At 40.9% G+C, this 26,184-nt stretch overlaps 1 protein-coding gene across 3 annotated transcripts; it reads left to right on the forward strand.

Annotated features, from left to right (window-relative positions):
* Positions 1–190: 190 nt before the first annotated feature.
* LOC104599933 (uncharacterized) lies at positions 191–5,111 on the forward strand. Of its 3 annotated transcripts, none has more exons than XM_088887338.1 (6): positions 192–335; positions 725–816; positions 3,422–3,517; positions 3,659–3,755; positions 3,904–4,630; positions 4,732–5,092. In XM_088887338.1, the coding sequence occupies exons 3-5, from the start codon at positions 3,503–3,505 to the stop codon at positions 4,104–4,106; spliced, it is 315 nt and encodes a 104-aa protein (XP_088743464.1). In that variant the 5' UTR covers positions 192–335; positions 725–816; positions 3,422–3,502; the 3' UTR covers positions 4,107–4,630; positions 4,732–5,092. The 3 variants fall into 3 exon arrangements, 2 of the variants coding, with proteins under 2 accessions (XP_088743464.1, XP_088743465.1); XM_088887339.1 differs by lacking the exon at positions 192–335 and adding an exon at positions 370–652; XR_016076092.1 differs by having other exon boundaries at positions 191–335; positions 725–3,517; positions 3,904–4,410; positions 4,732–5,111.
* Positions 5,112–26,184: the final 21,073 nt, after the last annotated feature.

The following is a 26,184-nucleotide window of genomic DNA, read 5'->3' on the forward strand; positions in this document are numbered from 1 at the left end:
CCAGTTGATATCTGGAGTCATGCATACACTCGCTAAATGTCGGTTTAAACATTTCACTTGTCAAAATAAAACTAAGTTGTGGCGGTTATGGTCGAGAGTAACGGAAAAACAGAGGAAAGCGGGAGCCGCATCCTGACTTTGGGAAAATGAACAGTGTTTTTCTTTATAATAGTTATTAGAAGGGTAATATGGAGATTAAAAAATATAGAAAAGAAAAACCCAAAACTCTAAACCCGCCCAAACCCATTTTAGCTTTGGCGCTCAACATACACCATGCGCGCAAAATCTTCTCCGTCCAAATGGGGGAGTGCTCTTCTAGAAGAAAACCTTTCTAGGTGAGTTATTTTCCATTTCCAATTTGAAATCGAAGCTGAGACGTTCGAATCATGTTCGATAGTGCATCTCTTTTTTGTCAATAGTAAAACAATAAAAATTTCTTCCAAACTCTATTATGCCTGTTTTCTTACAACCATCATCTCTTTCTCGTCAATGCATCAAATCTTCGTTTCAACATCTCCTTTTCTTTTTATGATTTGTTCACTTTTTATGGTTCAGTTGAATCGCCATTCTTCGGCCCCCTTCCCTTCTTCTGTTAGGGTTTCTTTAGAAAGAACAAATTGAACGTAGCTGATAAGTTTTTGGGGCTCTTGTTGTACGTACCAAGCTCTTGTTGTTCGTTCCATTGTTTATTTCTTTCCTTATTTATTTTCTTTTTTTTTGGCAGGGGAGGCTCATCTTGGGTCGTCATAAAGGTTTTGATAGGTGTATGCCATTGCTGATTGTTCGTGCTCACCACCGGTCAACTGCATAAAATAAGTGCAACATTGCATAAGCTTTTTTCCCTTTTTTTTACCATAAGTTCTTTTTTTTGCTTTGTTTCCTTTGGTGGCATTGTATGTTTGTATTTTCTTGTTTACTTCTTGATTGCCAACTTAAGGTTTCTATTTTACAGTTTAAAATTTCTTTGCATGACTCTATTGGGGCTTAGAATATGTTTTAGAAACATATGTACAATATATGTTGCATAGAGTTGAGCTTAGGATGAAAGCAAACATGAATGCCATTCCATATACAGAAAGTGTGCAACATCTCAAATAATAATTATTAATTATTAATTTTTTTATCAATAAGTTTTCAATTTCTTTCTTTACTTGAGAACTTCTATATTAAGAGTTGTATACTTTACAGATGCAAGGATCAAAACCTAGATCTGATAAAAGAAAAAGCTCATTCAAACCATTCCATTTGCACACCCCAGATTTCAGAGTTCAAAAAGACAAAAAAGTACGTCTGGGTTAGTACCACAGTCTGTCCCCATCATTTAACAGTCTTTTCAAAAACTGTTAAAAGCTACTCTTCCTATTTTTTATCTTCTGATTTAGTAGTTGCTTCAGCCTGGGGTATACATCCTTTTTTCTTCAAGGAGAACTGGGGGACAAACCGACAAAGACATATAAAAGTGACCCAACCCAGGATCATCATATAGGAATCCTAAAGGCAGACTAGGCGCAACCAGTTGGATGATTCGGCCAGTGGGGAGATTGCATTGAACTCTCACTCAGGCACAACAGTTGAATGCTGCCAGCTAATAACCCACCCACCTTAGTCCAGCAAACAAATTCCTCCACCGCAACACTTGAGGAATCTTTACTGCAAACCTGAATTTCAAACCAAAAATTACGGCTAGTGGGGAGATCTCATGAACTAAAACTTAAATAATCTAATGACCCTACTCAACTGCAAACCTGAATTTCGAAATAGAAAAAAAAAGGCTCCTCTTAGTTTTATAAACCTCAATTTTTACTGTAGTCCACAATAGAAAGATATTACCGCGGGGGGGGGCTCACCTTTTTACTTTGATATCAGAACTTCTGATGTTTTGGTGTGAAACTCAAATCTGATTATAGTATGGGGAAGCCCAGCCATGCAGGAATATAAGCAGACATTTATAAATTCTTTTTAAGTGTTCTTGGATAACCATCACTGAAGAGATCTATTGAATGGTATTTGTGAGTAATTGAATGCTATTAACTTGTCAAGCCCAAAGTTTGAAAGATAAAAATGCTACCAGCTATGTACTTATATGGTAACAGAAAAATATTAATTGATTATAACACCAAAAAATAATATGTTTAGATTTGGGGAGAATTGGGTTCAGCTGCATATGACATAATAATTGATGTTTCTAAAATGCTATAGTTTGTGGTTTAGTTCATAGAAGTGAAAATTTGGAAAATAATACTAGATCACAACTTCACAAGTGTGAGACCCATTGTGAGTAAAAAATTGTGAGATTCAAACACCTATAATAGAACTCAAGTTTGAATCGAGAGGGTGGAGAAAGAAGAAAAAAATATTTGATTGAGTTGTAAGTTTCACTTTGAGTATAAAACCATGAATTCCAAAATACTCTTTTTTATTATGACTACAAACTTTAGGTACATGCATATGTATCTACATTGAAGTTTTTCCATTAGCATTATCAGTCATCTGTTTTGGAATTCTTCTTTTTATTAGATGGGAGATGTTTGTTGTTATCTTTAGCAGTCTGTTGTATCTTTCTTTTGGAGTGACCTACCCAAATTATATGAGTGTAAACCAGTACTGACAAAAAATTTGGCAAATCAATTAAAATTAGTTTCTTTTTAATCAATTATAGATGATTCCTTACTCCTCACATTAAGTTGCATCACGGTGTCAGTTACCTTTGGCTATGAAATCAGTAGAAGGATTACAGAAAAAGATCCAACAGTATTTCTGAATTCTCTCAATGATTTATGTCACTACTTAAATCAAAGGAAAGTTGTGTACAGAGTCAAACCAACATCTTGTCTTGATCATCACCAAAAGATGGTGGACATGTCAATTATTCTGCATGGAGAGAACACCATAAATTAGTCTAAATATCTCCCTAGTTCATAACTCAATTGTATCCTAATTTGGAAAATCAACAACTTTGACAGGAAAGGAAGGGAAAGGTAGGGAAATCTTTATAAACCTTGTAAAGGTTTTCCTACCTTTCCCTTCCTTTCCCTACCTTTTCCTTCAAACAAAACACAGCATTAATTCCTCCAAAGTGAATAGATCATGGAGCAGTAGCCATGAATCAAGAGAGCATAAAAGGTTAGGTTGGTATCTAGTTCACTCTTCCCAAGGTCCTGGATGACCAGGACCAACATTGGATAATGGTGCTTTTTGGTTTTTAAAAATTTAGGGCATGCTGTACAATACATATTATGTATTACAAATTGAGTAGTTTATTTTAATGTTACTAAGACCAACATGCATCAGATGTGGTATAGTTTATTTTATTTTAATTCTAAGGAATAGTTCATCTTTTTAATCATCATTGTTGTTCTTAATGTTATTTGGATTTTGTTTAGTTATGCATTTCATACAATGTAAATTGTTTTCTCTTCAGAGATATCTGGTGGAATTAATATGCAGCTTCTTTGTTGCATCATGGACCGGGGTTGTCAAATGTCATGGGCCACGGCCCAGCATGCGACCCAAGCAGGTATTATTAGTTAGCAGCCTTGTTCTAGGCTTCTTGTAGCTTCTTGGTGTGAGTTGATGTTTCTCTAAGTGGTTACTTAATATTGTTAATTTGTAATACATATGCTTATGGATCTGAATTTCTGTTTTATGGCTTGAACAGGTTTTTGTGGCCAATTATACTTCCATGATAGATTTTATTGTTTTAGAACAGATGACTGCATTTGCTGTAATTATGCAGAAGCATCCTAGATGGGTTGGTAAGCGTCCAAGGCCAATTGTCTATCTGAGTTTCCCTAGATACCTGCAGATATTCTATGTATATGCATGCATTCATGTATCTATACTTTTTTTTCCCAGAAATTCTGTGTTATTTGTACTAAATTTTTCTTTTTCTTTTTCTTTTAGTTTTCTTTGCCACATGGTTCAGCCTTGGAGGGCTAGATTTTGTGCTTGAAGGTTGCCACCCACTAAGGGGAAAGAAGAAAGAAAACAAAACGTGCCAATGTTTTTGTGCAATGATGCTTCCGAAGTCCAAAATTTCTGGGTTCTGCATTGTGATTTTGGAGCTCGTGTCAAATTTGATGACTTGTGAAATTGCAGGAGGCTAGTGAATTTCCACTTCTGAAATCCATCAACCCCAAAGACAGCCTTAATGTCCATCCTAGAATGAAAACGACAAGAAGTTTGTAGAGCTGAAAGAAGTGAAATGGGTAACATAATACATGGTGAATAATGCCCAGGTCAATACAAGGTTTCCCGCCAAATTAGATTACCAAAATCTTTGGTCCAGATAACGAGCGGTCAAGTCTCAAGTACACGAAATTTTAGGAAATTTATTCTTGTTTGGAAGGCAGGACTCTTACTCGTTCCAATAAGCTTCCTTCCCTCGTTTACTCCGGAGAAATTATACCAGTAACCACCGCCTCTACAAATTCTCAGTTCCTGTCATCCTGCTTCTTGCTTTACTTCTTCCAATTTCTATTACCGTTCAGTCTGCACCTCCACTTCTTCAAGACAGAGATGGTGAAGATGAGTGAAAATAGCTCATGTCAAGACATGAAGCCTTACTTCTTCATGATTAAGCCATCGGGACTCCCCACCCAATAATTGGGACTGTCAATCTTTAATCTTTGTTAGTTCATTTCTTCTTTTCTTGGCCTTTTCGGTTTTTAATCTGTGAACATGCTTTACTAAAATTAAATAACGACCTTTTTTTTTTCTTGTTTTTTGCAGCGGATTCATCCAAATTTTACGAGGCACATTTCAAAAAAAGCAGTTGGAAGAGCAATCCTAGTGGATCGTAGTGGTTAGCGTTGGTTCGTCAAATTAAGATAGACTTCAAGTGGCATATATTTGGTAGGATTTTTTTAGTAGATGTATATTGGATGATGAATTTTTACTATTTCGATATAATGGAAATCTAATATTCAATGTAAAGATTTTTGGTAAGAATGGATGTGAGAGAGATGCCAGTACATTTACTCTTAAGACAGACAAAGTCTTTACATTCTCAAATAGAAGAGAGAGAGGAGCTAGCCCATCAAGAAATTTTTTGTTAATTGTATTATTTATATGATATGAATTTAAAAATTGTAATATATTTTTAACATAGTTGCATATAAATTACAGTTGGAATGCAATTTTTATCTTTTATAACATCAATGGGTTCGTTGACATTTTACATGTGTATTTTATTTAGATGATTGGCAATAATTATTATAATATTTACAAAAGTTTATTAAATTAAATATCAACAAGTAAAATGATAATTGGCAATAGTTAAAGATACAATTGTTTGATTGTTGCTACTTTAACAACATTTTGGAAAAACCGATGCCATAAATAAGCATAAGAAACAATTGTCTAGTTGTTGCCAATTGTATATGACAATTAACATGATTGTTGTATATGAAACTTTGCGGCAACAATTGCTTGATTGTTGCCTAAGGTGCTTAGAGATAAATTTTCAATTGTTGCAAATTTATAATTAGCTTCAGTTAATATGATTGTCGTCAAAGGTACTATTGAGCAACATATAATCAGTTGTTAAAAATTTATATGGGCAACAATTTTTATTAATTGTTTAATTGTAAGTAGAACATTAGCAGTGGTTTTTCTTGTATTGGGAACAATTTTTGACTTTTGCGAAAGTTCAATTTTCTCGTAGTGCATATTACCCATTCCACTGTTATATGATAATATTGGATCTATGGAAGATTGTTGGTAAAATGGACATCTAAATTTAGAAGGTAGTATCAACGGAGAATGTAACAAATCCATTGATTAAGTCATTGACATAGAAAGTGTTTGAGAAATACGTGGACAGAATAGGACTGAGACTTGTACCAGATTGGATTTAAGTGCAAGTGGGAGCTTTTAGATAGTGCATAATTGAAGTCTGATTATTTTTTGTGTGTTTCTGTGTAATTACCTTTAAACTGGACACTTGCGAGGTTTGTGTTAACTTAGAATGTTTTCGGTCATTAGATAGACTTGGTGAAATTTATCTTGTCAAGACTAACATTAATGTGCTGCCAAGTTGGTTGAGGTAGCTTGTCTCAGCTGCTAGGGTGACCTGAAGCACATATAGTGTGTGTTTGTTTGGAACATTGAACTCAAACTATTTTTCAGTTATGTTTTGGACCTTCGAGACTGGTGGGCAAAATTATAAAGTTACACTTAACCTCTATACTCGATTATGGTACTGCACTGAGTGTCAGATTGGGTTGTCTTTAATATGCCAATTAGTGAGATCTTAGAAGGGATCAAAACTTGGGTATGTTGAGGTAGTCTGAGAATTCACTCGATTGGGTGATTACAGTGACATGATCAACTCATTTGTCAGACATAGTGAATGATTAGAGACTGCACTCTGATGGAAACAAAAAATTGTCGGCAGTTGATTTCAAACTTGCTTAAAATTTGTGTTGCAAAATATATATTATGTTTTAAGAAAAATGTTTGCAAAAGGTTTTCATTCCCGGGATCCATCTGAGCAGAGAGTGTAACACTGTACCTTGCAATTGAGTGAGAGGTCCTTTTGTCGGACAGTGTTTGATCATTAAGGGTTAAGAGATTAAGTATAAGATCATTTAGGGTTGTTATACTTGATATGCTAATCTCACTTAAGACTATTGTCCTTGGGCTTTCATAGGATGGCTGGACTCAAGGACCATTTAGTGTAAATGTTGGGCCAATTAAGAGCCTATATTGATGGACTTAGGAGTTCACTGTGCTTAGTAGTGAATTCGGCCAAGATTTGTCACAGAAGATAGGCTGAATCCAAATGGGCTTTTGTGAGGTCAATGTTAGGGTTCCACGCAATACAAAGAGAATCAAGTTAGCTAGCAATTAAAAGGGGACGTGAGCCATTGACTTAATAGGCCTATGACCCATGATTTATTGGACTAATCAAGATGTCACATAACAATTTAAAGCAGTGATGTGACATGGGTGAATTTAGATATAGATATGGGCTTAGATTAGCAGATAGGATAAGAGGATAAGTTTTATACACTTAAAGAGTCTAAATCCCAAAAAAGATTTAGATTAGGAATCTCTTAATTGGATTAGGAAAGCTGCTTTTTAAGGTATTTAAATAGAGGAAGGCAAACTACTTTAGGTTTATACACTGCTCTCAATTTTCTCTCTCTCCTGCTTTTGCCGCCCTAACCCTAACTTGACCTCCATTCTTGAATTGATAAAAATAAGTTCTGATATCTGATTTTGCAAGAAAACATCAAATTTATTTCGTACTCATCTCCCTTGCTTGATCCAAGTTGTTGAATTGCAGTTCTTGCTGAAGGATTGTGTTGCTGAACTGATTTCACCCTAAGCTGCGCCATTTTCAGTGGAAGCTAGTTTTGATACCACCTTTGGGCGTAAACACCTACTTTGGGATCTACATGTGTGGAATCCATATCAGGTATTCTTCTCCTTTTCTTTTGGTTTCAAATTTGGTCCGATTCGGGGCAAGAACGATCCTTGAAAAATGCAATTTTTTAAAATTGGAAATACAATTCCCGGAAGGATGAAAAGAAAATTTTAAAATTTTGCTCAACCATCTTGCATGGTTCGGCCATCCATATGATGGATTTCTCCTTCCTTCATATCTTTGAGCTAATCACATCAAGGGTGGTTGAATCGTTTAGATCTAGATCAGTTTGGTCGGATAAGACCAGACCGGTTCAGTCAATGGTGAATTGACTTGGATCGGGCCATATTAGGTTTGTGCATGGGTTTGGGACCGAACTGACTGACTTGATGCGGGTCAACGTAAGTAAAGTGGGTTGGTTCGGATTTTGTATTTGATTGTGTGGATATTGGCCGGTTGGCCGATCCAGATCAGGCAAAGCACGCAGACACTGAATCATCCCTCCCGAAATCATTTCGGATTCGGGTCAACCTAATAGGCTTTTATAGGGTCGGGTTGGGCTGTGTGAATGCTGGTTGGATTGGATAACCCAAACCGGGCAGGGCAAACAGTACCGAACCATCCCGCCCAGGGTCTATTTCGGATTCGGGTCGACCTAGATCGATATATGTTGGATCGGGTTAGATCGCATAAATTATTTATGTTGTGTGAAGTGTGTTGATTCAAATTATGAACTGGTTCGGACTCGGGTCAAATTGCTTTGGATTTATGTTGTGTGAAGTGTGTTGATTCAAGACAAAACTAAATTTAGTCAATAATTAATAGAAAATTAATGCATTAATTCTAAATTATTTAATTCAAATGAAGAAAATTAAAAAAAATGACTAGGGAATTAATACTTGTGTCTATAATGGTTAACCCAATGGTTATCCCCAACCCAACCCAACCCATTTAAATGGGTGGGTTGGGTGAAGGGTTGATCACACAATCCGCCAAGTAAATGGGAGGGTCAGGTGGATTCAGTGGGTTGGGTAAAAAATTGCCACCCCTATTCATACCCATAACCCGCAACCTTGCCATAGTAAGATTTGGTTCCAAGTCTGCTATAATCAGTAAGAGAATTTACCCATTGAGCCACTGCCAATTGGTCCAAACCTCCAATTAGGTTTATCAATACAAATTGGCATGCAATTGTTATTAATTTGAGGCTATCTGTTTATAATTGAAACATATTGTTAGACCCAATCTTATGTTAGACAAATTAGCATACAAACTTTTCGGGTTGATCAATTCAAATTGGCCTCACACGCACATCCTATCAATGTTTGGGAATATCTCCCGTATTTATAAGTTATTATTCACGGGAGATGTTTCCAATGCACGGTGGATGTGCCTATAAGGCGCCCCTGTGTGAGGAGCAGATCCCGTTCCGTATTTAAGGGCATGCCACCCAAGGTAACATATTCTTTACACTTACTTTCTAGTTCTCTTGCTCTTTAATTTTCTGAACTCCCTAACTTTGCTACCTAACTCATCTTAACTATATTGGCTGGCTAGACAACCTCTTCATTCTTTTCAATGGCTTGAGCATTGGACTGCTCCTCCTTAGGGAACCACCTTGGGCCTTGACCTTCTACATGTGTAGGTCATTGAATCTTGTTTAACCCATTCAACTTTATTAGGACATTTTGTTTATTGCTCATCCATTTCAACATCAATGCAAATCTTGGTTTACTTTTACTTCAGGCTTGACCTTGTTATGAAAATGAGGGTGAGGAACCAAGGTAATTTATTTTGGGCGGTGTAAGGTACAAATAAAATTGATGCAGTCCTCACTTCACATGAAAGGGAATTTGGGTAGGAAGTACAAATCTTTTTTCAATTTTTGGATACAAATGAGACAAAAGATGCAAATTTTGCATCAATTCAGTTTTCTCACACGTTAAGAGAAGGAAATAAATGTGCTGATTTCTTGGCCAACAAAGGTATTGACGAAGCGAGATATATCCAATACACATCCATCTATAAAACTTCAAGGGACTTTCATCAGCTCCTTCTTTAGGAGGTTGAGAGTCTGAGGGAAAGTACTCCGTATTCTGGGTATTGGGCTAGGCAGACTATGTCCTCCCTTGTATTATCCTTGTTACTTCTTTTAGAAAATGATTAATAAAATTTTAAGATGTTCATCCGTCCATTTGGTGTAAAGTTTGGGGTTAAGGTTCAATTTGAAAAGAGTATAAATACAAATACATACAAAATAATACCAAATACAAGATTTTGTACTTCAGTTTGGAAAGAGTACAAATACAAATATATAAAAAATAATACAAAATACAATGTTATGCAATTTACATATTTGTATTTGTACTAATATATACAGTACAAATACATACAAAATAATACCAAATACAAGATTTTATACTTCAGTTTGGAAAGAGTACAAATACAAATATATAAAAAATAATACAAAATACAATGTTATGCAATTTACATATTTGTATTTGTACTAATATATACAGTACAAATACATACAAAATAATACCAAATACAAGATTTTGTACTTCAGTTTGGAAAGAATACAAATACAAATATATAAAAAATAATACAAAATACAATGTTATGCAATTTACATATTTGTATTTATACTCCTTCCAAACTGAGGCTAAAAAAAGAGTGAAAATCATAGTTCTAAACATGATGAAATCCATTCCATTGACACCTAAAGGACCCATTAAAGTGGTCACATGTTGAATAGCAGAGTCCATAGGTGGTGATTTTTACAAGTAATATAAGTGGTTCTGTTTTATAATTTGCCATTACTCGTAAAGGAAGAATTATTTTGCATGGTGGGAAATTAACAGAGAATCCTCATATGCTAGAAACAAGATGTATATATGACACTTGCTTAGTATTTTCAAGTAGATCCGACTCATTCGCACCTTGTTTAGACTTTAGAGAAGCTTATTAATGATATTAAAGGACCCTAGTAACGAATAGGGTTCATCATGGGCCGGGCTCAGCACCTATGCTTGAGGCTCTAGCCTGGGTCCAGGCAACAAAATCTTCGGAAGGGTTACAATGATAGCTCAATTAAGGAAAGATTATATCATGTTCTCATGTCCAATATCAATTCTATATTCCCTAATATAGAACTAATCGTGTTTTAGTGATGAGCAAGACCAGTATTTTAAAAATCGATCCGGTGGTCGAATTGTTTTTGCCCCTGGGTTGCGGGTCACCGGTTCAATTGGCCAGGTCAATAAATAATGTATAAATATATTTTAGATATTTTAGATATATTATATATATTTTAATATTTAATTTATGTTTTTTAGTTTAGTTTTTAATTCTTTTTATTTATAAAAAATATTAAGAATTGCAATTTGAGACCAAAAAAGTTTTTTTTTTACAAAAATAGCAGTGCAAGGTGCCTATGCCTCATTGGAACACATAAATCTTGAAAAATTACCCAAAATAAAAAAAAATAAAGAAAATCACCCTAATCAGACATCGGAATGCAAAGTTATGGTCTCTGAAAATTTGCATACATTGAATGTGCAGCTCACAACCCAATGATCAGGTCGAATGGGTCAGTGATCAAACCGGCCAGATCACAACGATTTTTGAAATCCTGGCAGGGTGATAGTTCAAATGGTTCGATTAAAAACATTGAGCAAGACAATGATAGGGACCAATTTAGTTGACCTTTCCTCAAATTCTCAGTTTTGACAAAATATAGTCAAAGTCCAATTTTATTAATTGAACTTCACCAAAGTTTTGGCCAAAATTTTAACGAGTAAGATGTTGTCAATAAAACTCACTGGTTTTTCATTTAAGGCTGTCTATATATATGAAGTCTTAATATGGGTGCCTGGGTCTATGTATATTTGTTTGAAGATTTAATTTTCCACTTTAAGTGTTTATCGTCCACGAGACAGATAAGGTTATTTATTCAGTTCTTTGTTTTCTTTTTCTCACTTTATTTTTTCCTTTTTCTTTAACTTTATTCTCTGATTTCATGCTTTCCTGGTCCCATGCACAACTCCGAGTGAATGGTCAAAATGCTGAACCAACTACTAGTCCTGGTGGATCAACCGGGTAAAGGATACCCAACTAATGGGTCATGACTCGTGACACCCATATTTTGAGATTGACAGGCTTCTGCAACCTGAATCTGTATTAATTCTATCTTTGGTTTGATACAAAATAAAAGAGAAACAGAAAGTTCTCAATGAGTTTTATTGGGAAATTCCTTAACAACTTTTCCATCAACTTTCTCTGTCTCTTATTTTCTACAAAACCAATTAACCAACCACAGCCCAAAAATCAAAATCCTCCCTTTCTACTTTCTTCATAAAAATATATGCCTAGGCTATAATATCAGAAGCAAAGCTCATTATTATCAGTAATGAACTCGTTTGATATGCCAACGCTGAGCCAACCCAACTTCAAATCGGGTGGAGGAAGACAACCTGAAATCACCGACATCAAGCCTAATCTGAAAAATAGATAAATAAGAGACAATAGAAAACCAGGTCGGTTGACGGATCTGGTGATGAGAGACAGACACCACCCCTAGTTTCAGGAATCCCTCCTTGGGAAAGCTGGAACTGATCATCATGATAGCTTCATCTGTTCAAAGTGTGTGGCCTACTGACCTGTAAGCTGTAAAACAAGGCAGATGACAATCTCCAGTGATCATTGAAGAACCCATATGGGCTATCATCTCCTTTCCCTTATTAACCAGACCATCCACTATTTTCATTTATCTTCATGTGTACACTATGATTGCAGCAGACGTAAATTGCCATCATCTTAGCTTGGCGATGAGCTTCAAAGTCCATTGTATGGAAACAAAGTTGCAGAGAGCTAGCCTTAGGCTTTTGTCTGGACTCTTAAACCTTCGTAGAGCATTTGAAATTTCAAATAAAGACTGAATCCAAGCCATTAAATGAACAATTTTAAGAAAAAAGAAAAGAAAGAGGAAATTAAGTTACACAAATGGAGAGAGAGCTCGGCAAAGTTCAATAGCGTTCTTGAATCTTAACTAAGCGTTTCATGATTACATGAAAATTGAGAGATCAAGTATCGAATTGAACTGAAAAAAACAGTAAACAATCTCCGGTCTTTCAATTAATAAAAGAAACCCCAAAAAAGCTCTCGACCCATTCAAAGCCGACCTGTAAACCCAATTCGTGGCTCGTGGGTTCTTTCATCGACGTCGTATCTTCTTGGCGCTGATGACTTGTATGGGCTTCGTCACCCTGTAGATAGAGACGATGGACCGAAATCTCCTTTTCGTCGGCCTGCAAACGACGACTTCATCTTTTCTGATGATCTCTTGTTTGTTGCTTGAAGAGATATCGCCATCATTTTGGTTTCTCTCATCGTTGCCGTTGCTGTGGGTTTCCTCATCTCCGCTAAGCTGAATGAGCTGCTGAGCTGCAGCCACATCTGCTAGGTCCGTTGCCTCCTTCTTTGTACTGTGTGGAGATGGTGATTCCGCCATTGAAAACAAGCAGGCGCACACAAAGTCAATTCAGAAGAAGAGAGGATCGAGGGAAGTAGAGACCTTTTCCTTTATTCAGTTTTGGGTTTTGGTCGTTCTAGATTCTGGAATTGTGTTGGGCGGTTTTTTGCTTTATAGGTTTGGCGTGGAGCGCGTTTTAAGCTCGGAGAGTCGGAGGCCTTTTGCTTTTCGGATTTGGGATTTGGAGGGAGAGAGAGAGAATTTGCAGCGTGAAAGTAGGAAAGAATTGGGATGACGGACAGGCCTCTCTGATATGCACCCAGTTCCATCTTAATATAATACGCTACGTGGCTGGTAATCCGTTAGATTCGTTGACCGAGGTTACGTAATGGTATTCCAAATTTCGGAGCTTGAGGTCGATGTGCTGCGCGACATCCTTTCCTAGCCAAATAAATATTGACAAAAAGACCAAAACGCCCCTGAATATCTACTTTTTTATGTTGCTTGCATCGCCCAAAATTGAACCGGTTCAACCATGGCTGGTCGGTCGAAGGGACATGATGGTCGGTCCCTTTACTCCATCGCTAGGGATGTGAGGATGTCAGTGATAAACCCGGCTTGGCCCAACTCAGAATTTTAATCATATTAGGGTTCATGCTAAATAAACCTGATCCTTTGATATAGTGTCGATTAAACATTTGAAAAAAATATAACCTTTTTGTGCCTACAGGAACGGTATCCTAAAGGTAAATTTCTAAAACCTCCCTTGAAGTTAAGTTACTCTAATAACCTCCCCTCAACTTTTTGATACAGTTGCAGCTCTGATAGAATCTTCAAAAAAATGCATTTAAATGCTCAAAATACCCATACAATTACTATTAAGGTTGGTTTCTACACTTGCAGCCCTTCAAGTGACTGATATGATATGATGGGAAATTTTGAAAAAAAAAAAAAATTAATATCAGAAAAGAGATTAGAAGGGTTTGGAGTAATGATTCATACAAAGAGAAAATTTGAAAAATAAACATTTTTATCAAAAGCAAATGCATAAGAATTTTAGACATTTTCATGCCTCTATTTAGAAGAGACAACTATCGGAGGAGGTCTACTTGCAACGATGTCAGAAAGTTCAAAAGAGATGATTATAATTATCAAACTTGAAAAGAGATTTTAGCAATAACCAAAAACTCCAGGGGAGGTTTCAGCAATTTACCCTTTATATAATTGGGGTGAACCAAACCACATCAAACCTGAGACATTAACGTCCCCATCTATGACCATCCATTAACATAAAATATTTGACCTTGATAGAGGAACATTGTGACCCGGTCCATGTGGTTGCAAATAGGTCAAATAGGACCAACAATAGCCCTTGGTTGGTAGCATCCGGATATCCCAGGCCCACAAAGTAGAATGATGGTAAAGAATGGCGATCAGTGGGAATTGTTCGTTGTGGGGCAAAGCCCGGCCCAATTATCAAATTCCCTACTAATCCTAGTATGCTGAACCCGCTAGTGACTTTAATTTCATAGGTTCTATATTTGGAAGTTTATGAAACAAATAAAAAAAAAGCTCCTATTTTATATATTCTTGTATGCTTACGAAGTTTATGAATCTTCATGATTCTTTGTAGAATATCTTCAGTTCGTTGAAACCAGAAGACAGTGCCCTAACATAGCTCTATTTTGGAGCTTACAGTTTGGATTCAATGGCTTCTCAACTAGCAAGAAGATAAAAAGAAGGGTAAATAATAAATAGTTTTCCTAGGGACCTTCCTGTTTTTACTTACGTGCGTAAGGATGTTTATTTGAACAAGTGTTTCTCAGTGATATTCCAGCATTTTTGTATGTTATAAGTTATTGGAGTAAAGAAATAACTGGGAGGGAGAGAGTGCTTATCGGCATGCGCATAAGTTGTTTATCCACGTTGTAAGAGGATATCAGTATGTTATTTGTATAACTGATACTTTCCGATATCCTCAGTTATAGTGACGTTTGTGGTCAACTTACTAATTGACCAACTTACCCCACTACATAATGGCAAATGAACAGAGCCCAAGGAGGAAAAAGTTAGGGGGGTTTTCTTTTTCTGGATTTTGAGAGGGGGAAAAATTGGTCAATGGGATTTTGATTCCCACTGATAAAAAAATTCAATCTTTTTTTTTTCAGATTTGTGTGGGGATTAGGGAAATTTTATTTTCCTGGCTATCACTTAAAAGTTGCCAACGCTTGAGGGAAAGTTGCCACCTTGTGGAAAGTTGCCAACACTTGAAAGGGACAAAAATGCCCCCTGTAATAATCTATTTTTATGGATAAAATAGTAAATACCTTATTTACATGGGAAATAAAAGAACATGGGTAAGTACATTTACCTGGGTAAATCTTTCATAGGAAACAATTACCTAGGCAAGTGCATTTACCTAGATAAATAACTTACCAAAATGCGAACGGGGCCTAAGTTGAAACAAATGATCATTGAGAAAGATGAAAAACCACCCAGCTGGAACATTTTTGTATGTGTTTGATTCCGTGCGCCACTAGGCTCCACATCAACGTAATAGTTAAAAAATGCTAGGTCGTTTATCGAAACTTTAAAAATAACTTTCACAAATGACTGGCATGCACAAAAACCAAAGTTGGCTTTTTTCATTTTCAATGCATGCAGAAGAGCAAGAGAGAGAAAATGCTGAAGTAACGCATATGTGACACCGTCAATTAACATTTACTGAATAAACATTAACAGAAACAAACACCCTCTTTTGTCACTAGCTGTGTGTATTGCGAAGGCTGTTGCATTGCAATTTGCCATATGAATCAGAAATAATGCGTCACCTATTAAGTGCATTTAGCCCATTAGATTCCAAATTTCCTATCTATATCCTATGTAGCTTAACCAGATCACAAATGCTTTCAGTTGCGGAGTGCTAATTGAGAGACCAGACCCTGTGAATTTGCATGTTTGGATGGTCTGAGTCCCATATCAATCACCAAGCTCATTCATGACTTGGATCAGAAGAGCTCGTGTATATATGAGGGTGCAGAACTAGTTCGACAATGCTCGAGTCTCCGGCCTTTGGTTGGTCACAAACCCAAGTGAAACTGGGAAAGCTTTAAAACCAAGAAAAATCTGAGGGGGACTGAACTCTATACGTGTTTGAATGATGGCCAAGTCAGTGATTGAAACTGGTTGACTTGACCCTTCAGTTGTTCATCACTTTTGTGAATTGAGTCAGAGATAAGTAGCAACCACGGAAATCAGTATTTGGAAAAATATCACAAATTGATCGTGCCGGAATTCTCCTGGATCTTCTACTGATAATAATATCTTTTCGTCGTCATCACAAAAAGGATTAACCAATTTATATGTGCTTGAACACTGAACGAATCAAGTTCAATGAAGTTTATGAATACAGGAAATTGAAACCCCTCTAGCCATGTGTGTAGTAGCAAACAAACTTGCAACTTGTAACCACCAAACTGTTCCAGCGCTTCGATATTATTCCTTAAATATGAAATAGAGCCCGAATCAAATTGGGTCCAGATCCCATCAAAATTTCGTAAGGTTTTCCTTTTCCTTTCTTATTCTAATTGAATCATTTATCTATAAAATAAATAATGAGTGATTAAACATGGCTCTGTAAATTTGTTGGTGACCTTGGACTGGTATTTCTGAAGTGGCTGTACTTGAACAGGTACTAATGAAGAAGCTATTAGTTGTAGGTAATTAGATGATATTCATCATCAAAGGATGCTAATCCATCAGTTTTTCAGAGATGAAGAATGGTGACTTGGATGGGAATTCATCAGCAAATGCATGGGAGCCTATGTCATTTCTAACTTCACAAAATCGATTACAGAAGAACAACAAGAAATTAAAGATGAATGGCCATATATGATTTAAATTCGGGGATTTATTCTACCTTAATCTACTTTGGGTTTGATCTACCATGATCACCTGGCTATTGAATTTGAATTGAAACTCTAGCGCCTACCATGCATAGTCTGAGTAAGTGGTCAAGTTGTCTGATTCACCAAATCTGTTCATATGTATGGCTTTTCCAATGTCCAAACACCATTACGAGAAAAGGTTGAAACACGAAACTGTTGATGATGTCTTTACATGGTCAATATAAACGAATGGTCAAGTCATTACCAGTGACACAAAGATTGACTATTGATCCTTGTAATAAACCCATATAGACTATGTTCGTTGAGAGAGAGGTTTTAACTTTTTAAGTAAGAAATTTACTTAATTGATCAGCTTTAGTATGCATCAAACGTTTGTCATGTCTATCAGTAGCAAAGAAAAAGCAAAGAACAACGCAGCAAATTTGGGGGGGGGGGGTGATTGGAGTTAGAGACGCGAATTAATTCTTGCTTCCTAAACTCAAACCATTCCCAGTCAGTATCTCATCTTCTTGGCTGCAGGGACGACGACTTGTAAAGGTTCCGTCGACATGTAAATGGACGTAAGGGATCGGAACCGCCTTTCCTTGCGTCGGAAAACAACTGCTTCCTTTCTGAATATGTCTTCTTTAATTCTGGATGAGGATGAGATATCATCTTGGCTCTGGTTCTTCTCTTCCTTGTTGCTGCTCTCTTCGGTGTCTGCGCTTAATTGCATCAGCTGCTGAGCTGCTTCCATCTCCGAGTCTGTCAACTCTTTCAGGTTTCCATGAGGAGATAGTGATTCCGCCATTGAAATGAAAAGATTCAAAGGAGAAAGGCCACTGGAATTAGAAATAGAGAATTTCTGGGTTACGACGGTTTCGTTTTCAAGGGTTTGGGTTAGAGTTAGAGACAGCTTTTCGGGGATGGAGAGAGGGAAGAGAGGGCAAACCCAAACTGGGTGGGTGCGATAGAAGTGGAACGAACGAGAGCACTTGGATTGGGTTCCCATTTTGTCCGTCGGATTTGTTGATGTGATAGGTGTCGCTCTAGATGATACGGTATGTGGCCCGGCTAATGACAACGAGGACTCCACAGATTTGCACAAATAGACCATTTCACCCTTCCAATTTCTACTAAATTACACTGGACCGATCTTTAATCCGAGTTCGGCTTCAGTCTGTGCAAGTTTGTTCACTATGAAATAAAGTTTATAAGTACGGAGATATTTCCGATACAAGGCTATATAAAGGCTGTTGAAATGGGCAATTGGGCATTGCAGTGACTGAAGGCCTGAAGGCTGAAGCCGATTTCGTGGAATTCACGTTGTATATGTTTGGCATTCTGAGAAAACTAGACCTCGCAATTGGGTTGTATGGGTCGGGTTTGGGTTTGGTCAAGATACTTTGGATTGATTATAGGTCGGGTTGAATTTTGGGTTGGGTTGTCAAATACTAGACCTTAACCCTAAATTTTCGGGTTAGGGTTGACTCATGTGTCAATTGGAGTCATTCTAAAAAATAATTGAAATTTAAAAAAATAAAGAAAAACTATATGAAAATATCAAAATTTAAAGAATTAACCTTAAAATTTCAAATATAAAATAAAAAAACTTGAACATTTAATAATTTACAGAGTAAAGACAAAATAGAAAAAATTAAAGAGTGGAAACTTTTATCAATGCCTAAATAGTCCCAATTAGACTTGACAATCGAGTTAGCAGGTTGACCCATGTCCCAACCCAACCCAACCCATTTTTTCTGGGTTGGATCAGGTCATTCTCACATTCAGGTAGCTAAATATGAAACCCTAACCTTGCTTTTTTGGGTTGGGTTGGGTTCGCGTGTTAGGTCAACTTTCTGCTAGGTGTAGAGAAAACGGTGGTCGTTGGACCTTTTTCTTGTTTGGAAACGTTGCTGCTAGGTAGGACATTTTCTGGAGCAACAACAACATTTTCTGCTTGATACCAATGCTCCAAGAAACGTTTTCAGCACTGGTACCTATTATCCAATGCCACATCATGTCCCTGTTGGCATCAACGAGTTGCAGCTCCAAGAAACGTCAAATTCAGCATTGCTCCAAGCCACACCTTCCCAATTTCCAAGGTGTGGCTTGGAAAACCATTTTTTCCAGCGTGGCACTGATGTGTTGTCGTTTTCTGGAGCAACGACATCGATACCTAATAGGCATGTATATGTTTGGCATCAATGCTGGAGATGGTGCTACTGATGTGTGGGTTGGAAGAATCGGTGTTTTTGTTTTCCTGTTTGGAAACATTGCTGCCAGGTAGGATGTTTCTTGGAGCAACAACAACACTTTCTGTTTAGTGCCAGTGCTCCATATCTGTTTTCAGTACCAGTACTTATAAGAAGTCTACGTAACTGCCACATCATGTCCTCGTTGGAAGCAACGAGCTGCAATATGAGAAAACGTCAATTTCAGTGTTGCTCAAAAATACACATTTTTGATTTCCAAGGCGTGACTTGGAGCATCGTTTTTTATGAAAAAATAGTTCCAAACAGATTGGTGTTTCCTAGAACACCATTTTTTCCGATGTGGCACTGATGTGTTACTATTTTCCAGAGTAATGGCATTGATGGTGCGCGATCCGGTCACTCCTAGCTGGCACTTGCGTGGCTCCTGAAAGGTACCTAAGATGGAGAAGAAGAAGAATTCCCGGGGGCTTGCCCGACAGGAACACTTCGACGGTTAAGTTAGTATTCTGTGGAAGAAGCAAGGAGAGGACCAAGGCTAAGAGAGCAGATAGCGCGAGAAATAGAAATTACCTCTGTTCTTTGAGAGTAGGCTCCTTATAACAAAATTCCGTTGCATCAGGCCCACTGGCCTTTGACAGGGCAGGTATAACCGCCACTGTCAGCCTGCCACAATCGTTACAGGCAGAGCTGAGGTGACATGCGCGGGGCCGTCATTGTAGGGTACGTGCCTGTCAGGTGTAAGGCAACCTCTAAAGGTGACAGGCGTGACACTGTCTGACGAGGGACGTGGTTGCTGTCCCCAGATTTGTCGAGTACGGTGGTCGGGTAGGAGATCTTCCTGCGATATGCCGAACTGCTCTTTCGCGAGTTACCCTGTGCCGGGCTATCCAGCAAGCGGCGAGCTGCCTGTGGCAAGCTATGCCGAGCTGTTTGGCCCGAGGTGTCTTCACCTCGGGGTACCTTGAGGCGAACTGGGGTGTTCCTGTCTGGGAGTGACTTGAGATTCACTGGGAGGAAGAAAGGTCAAGGGGCCCTGAACTCGGAGGCAACTTGGGGTGCCTTAGCCTCGAGGGGGAGGTGCAGGCTAGGCGGCTCCCGACGAGTAGCCTATCCTGCCGAGTTGCTGGGCTGAACTCGGTGGGACCTTCCCTCTGAGTTGCGACTACGCTTGCTGTGATGTCACGTTGAGTCATCGCTTGAGCGGGGTCACGCTCACGAGTACCCGTGCTACGAGGTCGGGCCAAATCACCCTCCATCAATTGCCCCCCACTCTCTGTGCTGGCGGTGTTGACCCAGCGCTGGGAGTTCATGTTGCACCGGGTGGATTTGGCTTTGGTACCCATGCCGCTTCATCACGCATTTCGTCCAGCTGAACTAGTTTAGTTCCCGGCTCAGTCAAAGGGAACCCGGGTCGCGTTCAGTTTACGTGGGGACGTCACGCGATTCGGTCTTCGCGGACGCCAAAAAATGCGCTAAACTAATTTCACCTCGAGGAACCCGTAGCCGGTTTTTTTGAGAGTCGTTGGATCGTCTCCATCCTAACCGTTAACACCCGGGTGCAGCGGCTATAAATAGTGGGGGACCCTTGGTCATTTCTTCACCACAAAGTCCCCAACACCAGTGTTGAGCTCGCATCTGAGGTCTCTAGCTCGGGTCTTCTAGCTCGATTTGTTCCCCTAGTTCAATTCGCGTTTCCTGTGGTGAGTCTCCGATCTTCTTTTTCTTTTCTGAATATTCTTTCCTTTTCGCCTTGTAATGTCGTCTAGCATAGATAGCCTCATTGACGAGCCCGAGGTGGGTACCTTGGCTCAGGGTGGCTCTTTTGCCGCCCAGCCGTCTGATGTACGGGCGGCTTTGGGTCATCTGGCCTCCACCTCCCACCGAGGTCGGGCGCCAGATCAGTTTGGCCTTTCCATCATGACTTTGGAGAGACTCCAGGACCTCATACAAAGGTTCAAACTTTCCGGGGAGTACTCATACAGTCTTCCTACTGGCAGCTTTCCATGGGAGCACGATCCTGACAAGATCGTGGTCTTCAGGGAGCAACTAGTTGACGGGCTCCGACTTCCTCTTCATCCCCTGATTGTTGAGGTGTTGGTGCACTTTAACATCACTTTGGATCAACTTCACCCGAATTCCATACAGAATGTGGTTGTGACCATTTCTCTTTGCTTCGACCGTTCTCTCCCTATTGACCTAGATATCCTCAGCACCATCTTGGCCATAAAGAAGAGTGCTTCGGGCGCTCTCCCCGGGCACAGACGGGCTTTTTACCTGTCTCCCCGCTCGGGTTTTAAACTCATGCACAAGCTCCCGAGTAAAGTCCTGGCCTGGAAGCAGGACTACTTCGTAGTTCGGAGCAGCACGGGGTGGCCCTTCCCTCTTGATTGGAGGGTGGCCGTTCAAGACCCCGGTGTCATCCTCGATGGGAAGACCAAGAAGTCACTCCAGTCGTGGGCTCAGCTCGGTTTAAATTACAAGGACTTCACAACCGAGGAGAAGCTCATCTAGGCCGGCTTGAGCCCGGGTAGGTTTTTCTTCACTTCGACTCTTTTGTCCATATATTTACTTTGGGATTACTAACGCCGAGCTTCACTCTAGGTCCCATGGAAGCGGAGAAGATTGACGGTCAGAGGCTCTTCTGCCAAATGAAGAGAAAGAAGCGCATAGCCTAGAAGGCATGCATTGAGTCTCCGCAGGCCTCCGCCGAGGCTCAGCCTCCACAGGCTCCAGCTCCGGAGCCCGAGCTCCCCTGTACTCAACCCGTCATCAACCTGGAGGGGGACACGGCGCCTCAGGGTCCTGAGATAGCAGCAGAGCCCACCACTGAGCCTGCCGAGACCATTGCTGGGGTGATACAAGAGCCGCCCCTGAGGCACGCCCTATAGAGGCTACAGCCGGGGCCTGCCCTGCTGATATCACCGCCAAGGCTTCCGAGGAGTCTGCCCATGCGGTGGAGGTGACCGTGTCTAGCTCAGAGAGCCAGGGAGTGAAAGTATTTTGAACCCCGTGCAGTCTTCAGAAGAGCAAGGAGGCCGCGTACCCGAAGGAGGTTACAGAATGGGCTGATCTCACTCCTGGTCAGCTCGGTGCCCTGGCTGCTTCTCATACCATGGTGGTGAGTTCCCTGTGAAAGACTCTTTCTTTCTCTTCTCTTTTTTTTTCTTTTTTTTTTAACTGGTCTCCTTCTTGTAGGTGAACTCAGTCGTGCGTGCCTTGACCTTTCAATCAGATCGGCATCTGAAATAGGCTTTGGAAGCTAAGAAGTCATCCTGCGCAGCCCATACCGAGCTGAGGGCAGCTCGCGGTCAGATCCACTACCTGCAGAACGATGCCTTAGCTCAGAAGAGCTTTATTGAAGTGCTGTTAGCGGAGAAGAGCAAGCTGGCCCGAGACAAGGATAGACTGAGGGCTGAAGTGAACGGGTTTAAGGTCGGCCAAGAAGCCTTGAGGCTTGAAGTTGATTGTCTCAAGGCAGACCGAGACAGTCTCAAGGCAGACCGGGATGGTCTCAAGGCAGACCGGAACTCCTTGAAGCTCGAGGTGTAGGGCCTCAAGGAAGCAAAAGGGAAGCTGGAACGTGAGGTGGAGTACCTCCAAGCCGACCTCAAAGAGAAGACCGAGATCTTCGAGGATGCCCTCAAGGAGACTAATGTTCAAGCAGTTATCGACTATGTCCAGTCTTCAGGATTTGATGATGTGATGACCGAGGCCTACCACAAGGGCTTCAAGCTCAGCCGGTGACTGATTAGACACCTCTACCCCGGTCTGGACACAAGCGCCATCACCACTTCCCGAATCACCGATGACATAGTGCGTCAGTTGGCGGATGATCTGGACTCTGAGGACGAAGGCGCCGACGATGAAGTAGAGGCTGCTGGCCCGGTTACCGCCCCCGAGGAGGTCCTTGGCAAAGACAACGAGCCTCCAAAATAGCTCAATTCTTGTATTTGCAAACTTAATCTTCTCTTTTTCTTTTTCTTGTAACAAAACCTTTTGTAATGAAATTTTCATAATAAAGAATTCACTTCGCTAAACACTTGTGCAATTTTCTTTATTTGATGAAGTGATCATTTTATCCTGAATTGTTAGGCTATCAAGCTAATTACCCGAAGTGAGGGTTCCTCAACTTTCGTGACCCCGAACTATATTCCAATACATAGTAGGGGTAGCCTTATGTACACCGAGGTGAGTAACATAGTAGGGTATGCACCCGACCTATCTGCGCCCGGTTTGAGTTGACATCGGTTGTCCTTAGCGGGTTCAACCTGTTGCATGCCGGGGCGGGTAATGCACCACAAGGTTCGTACCCAAGTTGCATGCACCTTAGGCATTATAAATACTTAGCCTATGCCGATGAGGTGGCTAGGTCTTATGTGGTGCCGGGGTCTTTCATTAGCTCGACGTTTTAGCCCTTAGGCTGGAGGAGTGGCTTATAGTCCGTTCTCCTTGAGTTCACCTGTGCCGAAGAGGCGACAGGGTCTTATAGTGCCGAGACCATGTTAGCCCGGCATCTTGGCCCTTAGGCTCTGGGAGTGGCTCGTAGCCTACTCAGTTGTTATAGGTAATACTGTTTTAAGTTGACAATATTCCATGCCCGAGGTACCTGTCTTCCTTCGAGGGTTTCGAGCTCGTATGTTCCTTCCCCGAGCACTCGTTTCACTCGGTAAGGTCCTTCCCAGTTGGACCCGAGCTTGCCGGCGCCGGGCTCAGGTACCATAACTTTACGCAGGACCAGGTCACCGACGCCGAGGTTCCACTTCTTGACCCTAGCGTTATAATACCGAGCTACTCTCTACTGGTAAGCTGCAGTCCTGATGTACGCGAGGTCCCTTACTTCGTCGAGGAGATCGAGGTTGGTACGTAGCTCGTTCTCATTCGTCTTATCATTGTATGCTTCCAGTCGCAGCGTAGGTACTTCGATTTCTGCCGGGATAACTGCTTCGATGTCGTAGGTGCGGTTGAAGGGAGTCTCTCCTGTGGCAATTTTCTCCATGGTTCGGTAAGCCCATAGAATACTGGGTATCTCGTCTGCCCACAATCCTTTAGCCCGGTCCAAACGTGCCTTCAGTCCGCGAAGGATGGCTCTGTTTGTGACTTCTGCTTGACCGTTTGCTTGGGGTGTGCGACTGAAGTGAAATTTTGTCGGATTCCCATGTCTTGGCACCAGTTCTGGATTTTGATGTCCTCGAACTGTTTTCTGTTGTCAGAAATCAGCAACCGAGGTAACCCAAAGCGGCACACAATGTTTTTCCAAAAGAAGTTTTGGACATTTCGGGTTGTGATTGTTACAAGAGGTTCAACTTCTACCCACTTGGTGAAGTAATCCATTGCTACTACTAAGAACTTCCTCTAGCCCGCCGTTGGCGGGAACGGTCCAAGTTTGTCGATGCCCCATTGTGCGAAAGGCCACGGGCTGGTGAGATACTTGAGGTCAACAGCAGGTTGGTGGTGGATATTGGCATGCTTCTGGCATTTGTCACATTTTCTGACAAGCTCGATGGCATATGCCTTCATTGTTGGCCAATAATACCCCTGTCGTAGTGCTTTTTGGGCGAGGGCTCTGCCCCCAAGTGTCCATCGCACAGACCCTCATGAGTGTCGTAGAGTACGAGCTCGGCTTCGGTAAGTCGCAGGCATCGCAGGTAGAGGAGCGTGTAGGATCTCCGGTACAGTCGTTCGTCTATTATGACGTATTTGGATGCTTGGCGCTCTACCCTTCTGGCCGCATTGCGATGTGCAGGGAGGATCTCATGTAGCAAAAAGCTCACGAGCGGGTCAATCCAGCTCGACTCTGCTAGAACGACGGGAGCGACCTCCTCTGCCCCCCCAAGAATGCTAGGCCGAGGCAGGTCTTTTATGTACACGGTTCTCATGGTGATATTGCTGGTGCTGGCTAACCTGGACAGGGCGTCGGCCTTAGCGTTCTCCGACCTCGGGATTTTCCAGATGAAGTGTGACTGGAAGTTGAGCAAGGCCTCTCTGACTTTGTTTAAGTAGGTGACCAGGGTTGGCTCACGAGCTTCGTATTCGCCAGTGACCTGGTTGACCACGAGCTGGGAGTCCTACAGATGACGATATGCTTGGCTTTTACTTCTCTGGCCAAGGCTAGTCCAACTATCAACGCCTTGTATTCTGATTCATTGTTGGATGCCGCAAACTCGAAGCGTAGCGCGTACTCCAATTTCGTGCCACTTGAGCCGTGTAGAACTATTCTGGCTCCGTTGCCCTGTTGGTTCGAGGAGCCATCTGTGTGAAGGATCCAGGGCTCCTCATCCCAGTTCGTGCTTGGCCAAAGTAGGAGAGATGCCACACCGGCTGCTACCTCACGGGGCTCGAACTCAACCGGCCTGGGAGCTTTGGGCTCACCCGAACTGGGGACCTCGTGCTCTACCGGCCTGGGGACTTCGGAGCTGAATGTGCACTCGACGATGAAATCTGCTAAGGCTTGGGCCTTAATAGCAGTTCGCGGCTTGTCCCGAAGGTCGTACTCGCTGAGCTCAATGGCCCACTTTGTCAGTCGACCAGAGACCTCAGGCTTAAGTAAGACTTGCCTCAGAGGTTTGTCAATGAGGACGATAACAATATGAGCCTGGAAGTACGGGCGGAGCTTCCGAGCTGTGATTACTAGTGCGTATGCTAGCTTTTTTATCTCCGGATATCTCGTCTCTGCTCCCTACAATACTTTACTAACATAATAGATGGGTCGTTGGACCCGATCTACTTCCTTTATTAGTACCGAACTGACCACTTCGTCGCTTGCCGAGAGGTACAGTTCTAGAACATCGCCCTCCTCGGGCCGAGTTAAGATTGGCATACTAGCGAGGTTTTTCTTGAGCTCGTCAAACGCGAGCTGGTATTCTTGGGTCCATTCGAACCCTATGCTCTTAATCGCCTTAAAGAATGGTAGATAGCGATCCGCCGACTTGGACATGAAGCGGCACAGGGCGGCTATGCGGCCATTCAACCTCTGAACCTCCTTCAACTTCCAGGGTGGTGTCATATCTAAGATGGCCTTAATCTTATCCGGGTTGGCCTCAATGCCGCGCCGGTTAACAATGTATCCAAGAAACTTACCCGAGGTAACACCGAAGACACACTTGTTTGGATTCAACTTCATGTTAAACCGTCTCAGAATTTGAAAAACAGAATGCAAGTCTTGTATTAATTCGTGAGAGAATTGACTTTTGACGACCATGTCGTCTGCATAACATTCTACTTTTCTGCCAATTAATGGCT

The sequence above is a fragment of the Nelumbo nucifera genome, chromosome 5 (genome assembly GCF_055504915.1).
Source record: "Nelumbo nucifera cultivar China Antique chromosome 5, China Antique-T2T, whole genome shotgun sequence".
NCBI classification, from domain to species: domain Eukaryota; kingdom Viridiplantae; phylum Streptophyta; class Magnoliopsida; order Proteales; family Nelumbonaceae; genus Nelumbo; species Nelumbo nucifera.

Excerpts from the sequence above, each read along its gene's own strand:
- LOC104599933 (XM_088887338.1), top strand. Across the intron at positions 3,756-3,903 it reads GAAGCATCCTAGATGGGTTG|TTTTCTTTGCCACATGGTTC; the intron begins GTAAGCGTCCAA and ends TTTTTCTTTTAG.